The sequence below is a fragment of the Chelonoidis abingdonii genome, chromosome 11 (genome assembly GCF_003597395.2).
Source record: "Chelonoidis abingdonii isolate Lonesome George chromosome 11, CheloAbing_2.0, whole genome shotgun sequence".
Lineage (NCBI taxonomy): Eukaryota > Metazoa > Chordata > Testudines > Testudinidae > Chelonoidis > Chelonoidis abingdonii.
Window position 1 is genome coordinate 27684467 of NC_133779.1, and position 13461 is coordinate 27697927.

Below are 13461 nucleotides of genomic sequence, written 5' to 3' on the forward strand. Positions count from 1 at the left end.
GAAAAACATCAAGAAAAGCCTAAAGGAGCCCTCACAGAGGCCTAGATAGAAAGATTAACATTTCAACTGGATTCTTCTTTTTAATATTTTAAAAACATGCTCCAAATTTTTTCCTTGTAAACTGAGACACCAAAATACCGTAAATTCAAATTATACTGAAGTAATTCCAAAGGTCATTGTTAGGGTTGCTCATACATATATTTATCACTTTAGCATTTTCCCATTTCAGATACACAAGCACAGCCACCCCAACAGCTGGAGGAGTGCTGCTTTGGGCTTCTCTGAATCATGTTTGCTAAGCATTCTTTGAACCATAACAGAACTCAAGAATATCTGCACAACATGGCACTCAATTTGCTCTACTTACTTTTTCACATCCCTGCTTCCTGCCCAATAGCCTCCAATTGCAACAGTGCCCACAGCCATTACAAAGATAATGACCATGTTATAGTCAAGAACAGGCTCATTTGGCGCATACATTGCCACCTTCACTGATCTGCCAAAACTCTGTAATGGAAACATGAAAATTACAAACTGTTATAGTGTTTCAGCCTCATCAGAATCAACCATTTCTTTAAATCCAGTAAGATAATTTCTAGCGCTATCTATGTGAAAGTGCTTTGTCAATTCTGCACTCAGTCTTCAAACTGATGTTGACAGCTCCAGTGTTTCTAGTTGGCCGTAGCAACATGACCCACGTCCTCCAAAAGAACCATGATGCGATTTTCAAAACTGCTCTGCATTGACTCAGTTGCCTCAAAGTTAGAGGAATACTGAGTGCTTCTGAAAATTCCTACCCTTCATGTCTTCTTACTTAGCCTCCTCCTCCCCAAAAGTAAGATTCTCCAGAGAGAAGTGGAGTAACTAAGGATGGCTACATTTCTGAAAGAATTTAACCTGCGGACCTTAAGGAGAACAAACTATTGGCAGAATCTCCTTAGATGCCATTAACTTGATGATGACAATCTTGTACCCAGATAAAAGCTTCTATGCACATTCCCAAGGAGGAGAGGATCAAAAGCCCCTTTGATAAGAACTAAAAGAGGACTTTTCGTTTTTTGATGCAGTCAATAAGACACAAGGCCCAAAGCTATGCTGAGAGAGGTTATGTTGTTTTTTTTATTGTTGTTTTTTTTTACAAAAGCACTCTGAGGCCTTCTCTGCATAGGGGGTTTATTTCATACCACGTTGACATGCATTAGTTGGCGTGCACTATGTAAGCCATACCAATAGTGTGCATATGGGATGGCTATGCCCTCTTTCAGTTCACATCATTGCAAACATGTGGTGGGGTCTTCTTGTATACCAGGGGCAGGTAACCTATGGCACATGTGCCAAAGGCAGCACACAAGCTGATTTTCAGTGGCACTCACACTGCCCGGATCCTGGCCACCAGTCTGGGGTGCTCTGCAGTTTAATTTTAAATGAAGCTTCTTAAACATTTTAAAAATCTTATTTACTTTACATACGAACAATAGTTTAATTATATATTATAGACTTACAGAAAGAGACCTTCTAAAAATGTTAAAAAGTATTACTGGCACGCAAAACCTTAAATTAGAGTGAATAAATGAAGACTTGGCACACCACTGCTGAAAGGTTGCTGATCCCTGTTGTATACTAACCTTGTGACATTCTGGGAAGATACTCATGATCCTCAGCTTCACTACTAAGCAGTGTGTAACCTGGGATTTTTCTCATTGTGCATTGCAAATGCATAGTGGAAGCCAGGCAGAAGTCAGTGGAATTCTGGGACTTGGCATGAAATTTAAAAAATCCTATAATTCTGCTCTCTCCATCCCTTGCTTCTTCTCTTTCTGGGCAGACTAGTGCCAGTTTCAAATTGCTGTAAGCCGGCATGACCCGACAATGCACCATGGTGCTATGTTGGCAACCGTGAATACACAGAGGCTGTTTGACTTTATTTGTGCTCTCAAAGCTGAGTGGGCTTGGTTCTGGACTTAACCTGCCACACTACCAAATAGATGATGTGGCTGCAGCGGCAGCAGCAGTGGAAAAAGGAGGATGAAGGAGACACTGAGGAACTGCTACTACAGGAGCTGTTCCTGGAGTAGTTTCACACAGAGCAGCACCATTTCTGGGTTCAGGAAACCAGAGTCGACTGGTAGAAAAGGATCATTCTCCAGATCTGGGATGACCAGCAATGGTGGGAGAATTTCAGGATGGTAAAAGCAACCTTTTTTGAGATATGTGCTGAACTGCTCTGGAGCTGCGGCGGCAGCATACCAACTTTCAGCTCTCCATAGCTGTTGAGAAGCAGGTCACCCTTTCTGTCTGGAGGTTGGCCACCCCTGAACGTTACCAGTCCATAGTCAACCAATTTGTCATAGGGAGACCAACTGTTGAGGCCATGGTTATGCAGGCGTGTGATGCCATGCCTAAGGTACTGTTGCACTGGTTATAAAGTTCGGTAATGCTTAGGAGATTACTGATGGCTTTGCATTCATGTGGCTCACAAAATTGTACTGAGGCAACAGATAGGACTCATGTGCCTATCGCAGAGGTGGGCAAACCACGGGACCGTCCTGCCTGACCCTTGAGCTCCCAGCTGGGGAGGCTAGTCCCCAGCTCCTCCCCTGATGTCTCCCATCCCCTGCAGCCTCAGCTCGCTGTGCCACCAGTGCTCTGGGAGGTGGGGCTGCAAGCTCCTGCCGGACAGTGTGATTGCGAGAACAGCTAGCCTGCCCCAGTGCTCCAGCCTGTGCAGCAGGATGGCTGGCTCCGGCCAGGAGGCATGGATGCCAGTCCTGGTGCTCTGAACGGCATGGTAAGGTGGTGGGGAGTGGAGGGGGTTGGATGGCTCTCCCACCAGCGCACAGTGCTTATAAACAGAAAGGGGTATTTCTCCATGGTTCTCCAAGGCCTGCGTGACCACCATGGCAGGTTCACAAACATAAATGCAGAGGCCTCTGGAAAAGTCCATGAACAGTTTCTTTTGAAACTCTCCCTATTTATCTTAATGAATAAAGGAGACTATTACCCCAGGCTCACTATGGACATCATGGTATGGACATTGCTCTGGTTATCCTGGGAAACATGGCTTAACCTCTGATTCCCTGGATAAAGAAGCCACTCAGAGGCCACTTGGACAGAAGGAAGGAACTGTTTAACTATTGCCTCAGTAGCTGCAGATGACAGTGGAATGTGTATTTGGCCATCTGAAAGGAAGGTGGTGCTGTTTATGGGCTAGGTTGAAAGTTGCAGACAACAGCTTGCCTAACTGCATGCTGTATTTTGCACAATATGAACATAAGGGAGAAAGCCTTAATAAGGGGTGGGATGCTAGATGCAAAGACATGCTCAACAGTTTGAGCAGACAGCAAGGCATACATTAGAAAATGAAACATCAGGGCAATGGGATGCTATTGCTCTTATCTTTAGTCTCAGGCCTGAAAATATGCAGCTGTTATGCTGGGGGCAGGGGTGGAGGAAGGAGAAGAATGGATTGCATGCATTGCATTCTCTTTTATGGGTGGCAGAAGTGGCACATTTGGCAATCCTCATTTTATTGTGTGCGCGCCTTTACACTTTCATAAAAACATACAACTTATGCAAAATTTAGAGATTTTCTCTGTATTATGTATTGCAGATTCTCTATGAATTAATTTTAACATTTTTTATTATTAAACCGTTTAGTATTTAGCAACCAGAAATAACATAAAGCTTTTAATTAAAACAACAAAGAAACACAGCTTTAAAGTGACACAGTGCAGTGGAGAGCAGCACACAGCAATGGCGGGATTAAGAGTGGGGCTCCAATTCATAGGCGATATATGCCTTGCCTCTGTCGCTTCTTCTCTCGTCCAGTGTTGCCTGAGGTGTAGCACAGGCATTAGATGGCTCAAAAGAGCTGGGCTCCCAAGTGCAATTGTCCTCACTTCCCTGAGTTTGGGCCAGGGAGGGGAATGGCAGTGGGGTACAATGGCTGTGGGGAAACATATGCTGGTGTTCCCAGTACCCTGTATTGTCCAGGGCTGCAGAACATGGTTAAGGGCACTGTATTGTCTGTGTGCCAGCTTGTAGCATGCACCACAGCAGAGCATTCTCTTTCTGTATTGTCTCCAGGAGTTGCCTCTGCATGTCTCTGACCACTGCAACACTGTCTCTGGCTAGCTCCGTGTCATTTTCCCTCTCCAATCTAAAATACAACCTCTAGTTCTCTGTTTACTTTTTTTGGAGGGGTTGGGGTGGAAAGTCATCAGCCATAGAAGGTGATGGAGGCATGACTGCCTCATCCAGCAATGATGATGAGAAGGCACTTTCAGGGGTGGCCTCATCTGCCCTAGCCTCCTGTTCCTCAAATGTCTTCAATGTGGGGGCTGGCTGGCGAGGGGGAGGTGTGAAACCTTGAACTCCCTATGAGATGGTACTGGTGGTTTGGCAAACTGTTGTCGATAGGCCACCCAGCAGTCCCAATACGGTCACTGTGGTCCATATGGAAGAGAAGGTGCCATACAGGGTTGGTTCTTTCACCGTTGGTGATCAGTACTATCCTCCTTTTGACTCGCCGGAAAGGGATTCCTGAAGGGGTATGTTGGTGAATCCCTCAGTGAAACAGAGGGGACCGATTGAGAGTCTTCTTCATCCTCCACATCATCTGATGTCGGGGCACCTGCTGAAAATGGATGAGTCTCCTATGGTGATGGAGGACAGTAACCCGGAGACAGGGGTCTTGATACGGAAAGGTGCTCGGTACCACAAAAAGCAGAGACTCTGGTTCATTTGATACCTAAAGATCCTTAGAGTATCAGAATTCCTGAGGTGCCAAGAAGGAATCCTGTACCAACATGGTGGCTGAAGCTACTGTTGCTAAAGCCAACTGTTCCAAAGATGAATGCATCTCAGCTGAAGGTGAGGCATTATTGTTTCTTCAGTGCTGAAGATGCCAAATGCACTGGTACTGGCAGTTGGATAGGCTGCATCATTACTGAAAGCTGGGCTGGACACATAGGTACTAATGGCTGGGCCAAATTCGACACGCTCTACGCTTGCTCTCTTTGCTGGTAGAAGGTACCAGGGCCCTAACAAAGCCATATCCTCTCCTTGGAGGAGTATCAGTGGAGGAGTCCTTGGTCTCAACAGTACTCTCTGAGACCACAGACTTGGTCCAGGACCTGGTCCTTTTTGGAGCGGGCTCTTTGATGTGAGTCTCCATGTTCCTCTTTTGGGGAATCTTCCCATAGGCCTCCAAAGTCTTCCCTTCCTTAGGGAACGCCTGCCATGAGGTAGAAGAGGCTCTGAATCTGTCGGGGGACAAATGTACAGGGATGTCTCCTAACCTAGTTCTGGTCACAGGAAGAGTTCCATCATGAACATCTTAGCTTGATCTTCCTTGTCCTAGACTTGAAGGCCAAGCAGATCTTGCACTTCTGGGAGATGTGGAACTCCCCCAAGCAATGAATGCACTTAGAGTGGCTGTTTCTTACAGATACAGCCTCTCAGCAGTAGAGGCAGTGTCTGAAGCCTAGCGAGCCGGCATGCCCTGACAGGAAAACAAGTTTACCAGAGGGAAAAGGGAGAAGAGAACAAACAATCCCCTCACTACCTATACAATCTAAATAAACTCACAACTAACAACCACTACGCTAAATATCTTAACACTCAGGAAAAACAGAATGGGTGAAGCATGCTCATGGTGGACACACTAAGGCTCAGTTTCTGGCCAAGGCAGTTGAGAAGGAACTCAGGGTGGTTCGCCCATGCACCCCTATAAAGCTTCAGTGTCTGGCACAAAGAGGCTCAGGGTGCACATGCAGGGTGAATGGACACTGCTAGCTGAAAGCCTCCAATCAAGTACTCAAGACGTGCATGTGCAGGTGAAGTGGAGCACCCATAGGGACACTACTTGAAGAAGAGAAGTTAGCACAGCAGTACTGTAATAAACAGAGATAAAGATAACAAAATCCCTCCTGGGAAGCTGTACTAAATCGCTTCAGCTGTATGGGGTTAAGAAGCTGAAATAACCTAGTTGGCACCTGACCAGAAGGGCCAATAAGGAAAGATACTTTCAAATCTGATGTGAGGTGGGTGTTTGTTTGTGCTCTCTTTGTTGTTCCCTCTCTGGACAGAGAGAGACATCAGGCAGGGACAACATCTCCTGAAAACATACCTGAAATGATCCATCTAAGATTACAAAGATTGTAAGTAAGGTAAGGAAATGTGTTAGCTTATCTTTTGTTTTAGCTTGTGAATTTTCCCTATGCTAAGAGGTAGTTTTATTCCTGTTTTTGTAACTGTGAAGCTGATTCCAGAGGGGAGTCCTCTGTGTTTTAAATCTTTTTATTATCCTGTAAAGTTACCTTCCATCCTGATTTTGCAGGTGTGATCCTTTTACTCTTTTTTTATCAATAAAATTCTTCTTTTAAGAACCTGATTGATTTTTAGTGTCCCAAAGACAAAAGGTTTTGGTCTGTGCTCACACTGCTAATCAATTGGTTGGTATATTATTCTCAAGCCTCCCCAGAAAAGAGGGTGAAGAGGCTTGGGGGATATTTTGCGGGTTTAGGGGTTCCAAGTGATCTTGCCTTGAATTTTTGTTTAAATGACTTGGTGGCGGCGGCGGCGGCGGCAATACCGTCCAAGGACAAGGAAAGGAATTTGCGCCTTGCGGAAGTTTTTAACCTAAACTGGTAGAATATAAGCTCAGGGGGGTTTTCATACGGGTCCCCACATCTGCACCCCTGAGTTCAGAGTGGGGAGGGAACCCTGACACATTGGCCCTTCTGGTCAGGTGCCAACTAGGTTATTTGAGCTTCTTAACCCCTTACAGATAAAGTGATTTAGTACAGCTTCCCAGGAGGGATTTTATGTTACCCGTATCTCCATGACAAATATAGCGCAATAATAAATTGTAAAGGCAGATATATACCAAGACTCCCTTGAAAGGCTCTTGTAGTAATAGGATTTTATGTTTGTATTTTATATAATTTAGAATAAAGAATAATAACGTAGCATGTATTAAATGTATTGGTGTATGATTTGATCATGTCCTGCCAGCCACCCTTTTTGAATAGCAGAAAGGAATGACCTAATGGGCCATTGGTAGAGATACATCAACCAGAATTTGTGTCTGTGCTGATTTCAAGGCAGTGACAGACCTTTGAGGGTCACCAATTTGTTGTAGGTTTAGCATTTTAAAATATGTAAAAGAATGCCATGATTGTTTTCTTTTGCATTGCAACTTGATGTTCCTGTTCAAAATGTTCTTTGTAAATTAATTTTGTTTTGTGTGTGAATGAGGAATGTGTGTGTTAAGAGATAAGTGTGAAGGCCATCGTTGAACCAGATGGTCTAGGGAGGAACTGGAGACAGATGGAAGGGCGCCAAGACCCTGCAACACACCCCTATTGAAATGTCAGAGGAGGGCAGACTGATGACTCTAAACATGAGACACGCACCTATCAATAGGGACAAGATAGCTGTGATCAAAAGCAGCATTGGGTAACTCCCTGAGAGTCTTGATGAAAGAACTAGATAAAGGATGAGAAGGACAATTTAAGGAAACAAGCACTTGTCAAACAACAATTGATTACAGCATGATGGTGCAAAACTCATTGGTCCCAATGAAGGAAAATCACTATATGAACAGGGTGCCTTGCCATGAGACTTTGGGTTCGTCCTGCCCAGACTTCCCCGGAGCATCGTGACGCGACTGACAGAACCCAGTTCTTTCCTATCGCTGATCAACCTAGCTGGCCAGTAGGTTGATCCAGACTCTGGACTGGTAACTATAACATTGAATGGCGGGAGAGAGAGAGAGTGTGAGTGAGTGCGTGACGCGATTGACGGAACCCAGTTCTTTCCTATCACTGATCAACCTAGCTGGCCAGTAGGTTGATCCAGACTCTGGACTGGTAACTATAACGTTGAATGGCAGGAGAGGGGGAGAGAGAGAGAGTGTGTGTGAATGCATATGCTAATTGTTGTATCTTCAATAAATGCGGCTTATTACCTTTTCCCCAGAAAAAGATCCTGTGTGCTTCTTATAAGCATAACACACTGCCTCCTGATTCCTGGGCTGGGTTTCCTGCTGAGAATCAGGATGTCTTCTACATGCTCACCCTCAGGATTTTGAGTTCTAAAGAGATTCTGGCTTTCCAGGGAGAGCTCTTCACTGCCCTCCTCATTCTCCTCCTCTGATGACTCGTGCTGCTTATCCATGGGAGAGGGAAATGCAGGGTCCACAGCCTCCTTGGATTCAGTAGTGGTGCAACTACTCGAAATCCTGCACAGCTCCTCAAAACATGAACAGGTTATATTTCCATGGCCAGTCTGTTTCCTAGCATCCCTGGTTTTAGCATAAGTCCTCTTGAGCTGCTGGCTCTTTATCTGACACTGCTCAGCAATCCAATTGTGACCACTTGCAGACCTCTGACCAGCAATGTCCACAAACACATCTTTATTCCATTGGCTGCCCCAAGAAGCTGCTCCATCAATACTTCTCCCCAGATGGTGAGGAGATACAGCTGCTTGAGGCATGTTGTAAAGGCTGCTGGAATGATATTGCTGCAGTGCCAATATACAGGCATCAAGAAGCAAATGGACCAATTCTAGCACATGCCAAATTTTAGCTAGGGGGAGGGGACATCCAGTCAACTTGACCACAGTGCAGTGGAGGGCACATAGGTAAACACACAGGTCAGTAATGGATGCCCGCAAAACAGGATGAGACAGCAGCTGGAAGACTGCCAAAGTAGTGCGCAACAGCATTGTGTGCACATGAACTGACCACACTAACTCAACTTGTATCAAACTTGGCACACCTTGAAAGAGGAGTTCAGAGTTTGCAATAAATGCAAAGTTGGGGCATGTAATGAATTACATTGCGTGTATGCAGGTATTTTCATACTAGAGTACCTCGACTTAGCATGGACTGAATCTCCCATGTAGATAAGCCCATAGATTCAAAAACTTATTAAAAATATTTGAGAACATGGTGATGGTTTTACTTATTCACGGTATTTGGGTCAAGCACCAAAGTGTTCTAAATCTCATTACACCATAAGCCTCTCTGTAGAGAATTTCATTTTTGTGTACACTTAAGACAGAAAAAAATAAGCTTATTGGGTTACAGTAACCATTCACTCAATGAGAAAAGTGCCCATCTTAAAAAGCTTCTAAAATGCACTGCAAACACTGCTGTGGCACGACATGCTTCAGATGGTATAAGTGAAATCGTTCTATATAAATTGTGCTTACCTTTCCAATATCTAACATGTCAGTGTAGCTGAGCAAAGCCACAGGAATATCAATCTCTTCATATTGGCTCCAGTTACCTTTTGGGGGAGCCTGAAAGTCAGAATAGAAGTCTTTGTAGAGCTGGCTGTATTTCTTTAGTAGAGATAAAGGTCTATTTCTAAACATTTGAAAAGTTTTTGAAAGGAACAAGACATATTAACATTTGGGATTATAACAAAATGAGGATTATGCAGAAAATAAATAGAATGCCTAACACAAAACAACAGTACAAGTTGCAAGAGGCCACTTTACTGTCCATAATCATGTGAATCTGTTCTAGTGTTCTTTAGTCTGTGTATGAGACATCAGCATCTCAAACAATCCATTCTGCATAGGCAGGAGAAGCAGATTAATAAACCTTTTCCTCATACTAGATAAAAATAATACAATTTAGGATCATGTGCTGTTTTATGTATGCAAATGATGGCTACATTCTGACCTTAGTATCACAATATATTTACCAGAACAGAAAAGATCCATTACAAAGACTTGCAAATCATTATCTGTCCATCAAAGAATAAAGGTATTTATCTTACAATAGCACCTACAGCCCCCCTGCTCCCCAAATCAACTATAGATCTGATTAATCCTTCATTATTAAACTCGCTTGGGCAAGTTTATAACAGCTATGTCTCACAAAGGCTTCTGAAAATAATAAATGTTTATTTGACTGGAAATGTAAAATATATTTCCAAAATGATATTTTATGGTAAGATTTAAAGACCCAGCACTCAGGTTAACATATTGCTTTAAACAATAAAGATGTGTATCAGCATTTCCCCAAAAGGACAGCATTAAACTCCAAGAAATTTTGCATGGTGAAATCAGATTCAATTTAACTTTCTGATGACACAAGGGACAACTACCCTGCATTCATGTCCACATTGCGATGCCATTCTCTAGTCATATCCAATAGTAAAAGGATTTGTTTTTATAGTTTAACTCATAAAACTGAAAAAAGATGTCAAGGCATCCCTAACAAAGTGTCACACTCCAATAAGTCTGCAACCAGACAGATATCAGCCCCTAAAGGGCATAACAAAAAAAGACAATAAAAAAGAGTTAACAACAGTTATGAAAGTTAGGTCTTTGCAACGTGTTGCTCAGGTCCATTCCAATTAGGTGTGTGTATGCCACGTGCACAGTCACCAGAAGGTTTTTTCCCCTAGCAGTACCCCTTGGGTCGGCTGTGGAGCCCACTCAAGTTGTGCCTTCATGGCACTGCATATAGGGCCCTGTCGATCCGTCACCTCTCCAGTTCCTTCTTGCTGGATTACTCTGACAGAGGGGAAGGCAGGTGAGTTTGGAATGGATGTGTGCAACACATCTTGAAAAAGAACAGTTACGAAAGGTAGGTAACCATTTTTCCTTTGGGAGCTTGCTCATGTATTGCGATTCCAATTAGGTGACTCCCAAGCCTTATCTAGAAGGTGGGGTCGGAGTTCATGGAATGGCTGATTGAAGCGCTGCTCTGCCGAATGTTGCATCACTCCTGGCATGATGGGTGATAGCATAATGGGAAGTGAAGGTGTGAACCGAGGACCACGGTGTTGCTCTACAGAACTCCGGGATCAGGATTTGGCCCAGGAAGGCCGCCGAGGAAGCCTGAGCTCTGGTGAAATGCAGGGGCAGGGACATTTGCCAGGTCATAGCATGCCCGAGTACAGGACATGATCCATGATGATATCCTCTGGGAGGATACCAGGAGACCCTTCACCCAGTCCACCTCCATGACAAACAGCTGCATCAACTTGTGGAACGGCTTTGTTTGTTTAATATAAAAAGCCAATGCCCTCCAAACATCTAGGTAGTGAAGCCTCTGTTTGGAACTACTGGCTTCGGGAAAAAGACTGGAAGAAATATGTCTTGGCTGGCATGGAAATTCGAGACTGCGTTTGGAAGGAATGATGGGTGAGGCGGAAGCTGCACCGTGTCCTTGTAAAAGATGGTATAGGGAGGGTCAGATGTGAGGGTCTTCAGCTCAGATACCTTCCTGGCTGAAGTTATTGCAATTAAGAAAGCCACTTTATAAGAAAGAGCAGTGAGCATGTCACTAAGAGCTCAAACAGAGGCCCTATCAGCCTTGAGAGCACCAGGTTAAGGTCCCAAGCCGGGGCTGGCCAATGGATTTGAGGATATAGCCTGTCTAGTCCTTTAAGAAAACACTGCACCATCGGGCTAGCGAAGATGGAGCGGCTCCCCTCTCCCGGACGGAAAGCTGAGATGGCAGCCAGGTGAATCTTTACTGACGAATGTGACAAGCCCTGCTGTTTCAACTTTAGCAGGCAGCCCGTGATAATGCATGGAGAGCTCTAGTGCCTTCCAGATGAGGCCAGAAAGTCTGATACAGAACATAAACTGCTCTCAGCTCCCTGACGTTGATGTGAAGCAACAGTTTCTCTGGAAACCAGAGGCCCTGAATTCTGTGCTCTCTGAGGTGTGCTCCCCACCTCATTGCCGACCTGTCGGTGACCAGACACAACGAGGGGCGTGGTTTGGAGAAGATGACCTCTGCACATACCACTTGGAGGTCGAGCCACCACTGAAGAGACTTGAGAACCCACAGTGGAAGTGTGACTACCATCTAGGCTGCATCTGCTCGGTCAATACACGGATGCTAGTTAAGCCTGGAGAGGTCTGAGTCTGAGCCTCATGTGTTGCACCACATATGTATAAGATGCCATGTGTCCCAGGAGTTTCAAGCAACTCATTGCTGTGGTTATAGGGAATCCTCTGATATCCTGTATGATATCATGAATGGCCTGGAAGCGGGACTGAGGTAGGGACACTCTGGCCTGTCTTTACTCTAGCACTGCCCCTATAAACTCTATTCTCTGAGTAGGGGTGAGTGTTGACTTTTGAGTCTTTAGGAGAAGGCCCAGTGTGTCGAAAGTGGATCTTATCAGGGTGACTTGTTGATCCACTTGTGTCCTGGAATGGCCCTTCACTAACCAGTCCACGATAAAGGGAATGGGAGATTGCGTTGGGGGGATACGGCTCTGCGAACACCAAATCGAGAATCTCTTCCACTTGGCTAAGTAGGTAGTCCTGGTCAATGGTTTTCTGCTGCCCAGAAGAACCTCTCTCACGGGGTCTGAACATGAGAGCTACAGTGGATTCAACCACGCAGCTTCCAAGCCATGAGGTAGAGAGACTCAAGTTTGGGATACTGGAGCCGGCTGTGATGTTGAGTGATGTCTGGAACTAACGGCAGAGAGATTGGAGTATCCGCTGATAGCTCCAGTAGCATGGTGTATCAATGCTGACATGGACAGGCTGGTGCTACCAGGATCATCGAGGCTCCATTTCTGTGGATTTTGAGGAGGACTTTGTGAACGAGCAGGATAGGAGGGAATGTGTAGAAGAGGTGATCTTTCCATGGAAGAAGAAATGAGTCTGCCAACAAGCCCAGGCTGTGGTTCAGGAAGGAGCAGAATTGCAGGCACTTCCTGCTGCTCCTTGTGGCGAACAGACAGATCTGGGGAAACTCCCCATTGTTGGAAGATATTGCCTATTATGGCCAGGTGAATGGACCACTCGACTGTGAAAAGATCTGCTGAGATGGTCCGCTAGATTTTTCTGAGATCCAGGGAGATAGTGCATTCAATACTCTTGGAAGCGTCCTATGCAGAACTCCCAGAGCTTGAGGGCTTCCTGACATAGGGGAGAGGACTGTGCTAAAACATCTAAAACAGGATCTAAAACATCACCGTTGTATTGTCGATCAGGACTGATATGCATCTGCCCTCCAGATGAGGCCAGAAAGTCTGACACAGCACATAAACTGCTCTCAGCTCCCTGACACTGATGTGAAGCAATAGTTCCTCTGGAGACCAGAGGCCCTGAATTCTGTGCTCTCTGTGGTGCATGCCCCACTTCACTGCCAACCTGTCAGTGATCGGACACAATGAGGGGTGTGGTTTGGAGAAGGTGACCCCTGCACATACCATTTGGAGTTTGAGCCATTACTAAAGAGACTCGAGAATCCACAGTGGAAGTGTGACTACCATCTAGGCTGTGTCTGCTCGGTCAATACATGGATGCTAGCCAAGCCTGGAGAGGTCTGAGTCTGAGCCTTGCGTGTTGCACCACATATGTACAGTATCAGAGGGGTAGCCGTGTTAGTCTGGATCTGTAAAAGCAGCAGAGAATCCTGTGGCACCTTATAGACTAACAGACGTTTTGGAGCGTGAGCTTTCGTGG

The 13461-nt window shown here is 45.1% G+C and overlaps 1 protein-coding gene across 6 annotated transcripts in view; it reads right to left on the reverse strand.

Moving 5' to 3' along the window:
• SPPL2B (signal peptide peptidase like 2B) overlaps positions 1–13461 on the reverse strand; it is a 155034-nt gene that overhangs the window by 48427 nt on the left and 93146 nt on the right. For all 6 annotated transcript variants that reach the window (XR_012656683.1, XR_012656682.1, XR_004373186.2 and 3 more), the window contains 2 exons: positions 9220–9309; positions 368–507 (listed from right to left, as the gene is read on the reverse strand). Coding sequence is in view for 3 of the 6 variants with exons in the window: in XM_075070370.1 (XP_074926471.1) it covers positions 368–507; positions 9220–9309 (230 nt within the window). In the remaining 3 variants the exon portion in view is untranslated. The remainder of the gene's footprint in view (positions 1–367; positions 508–9219; positions 9310–13461) is intronic.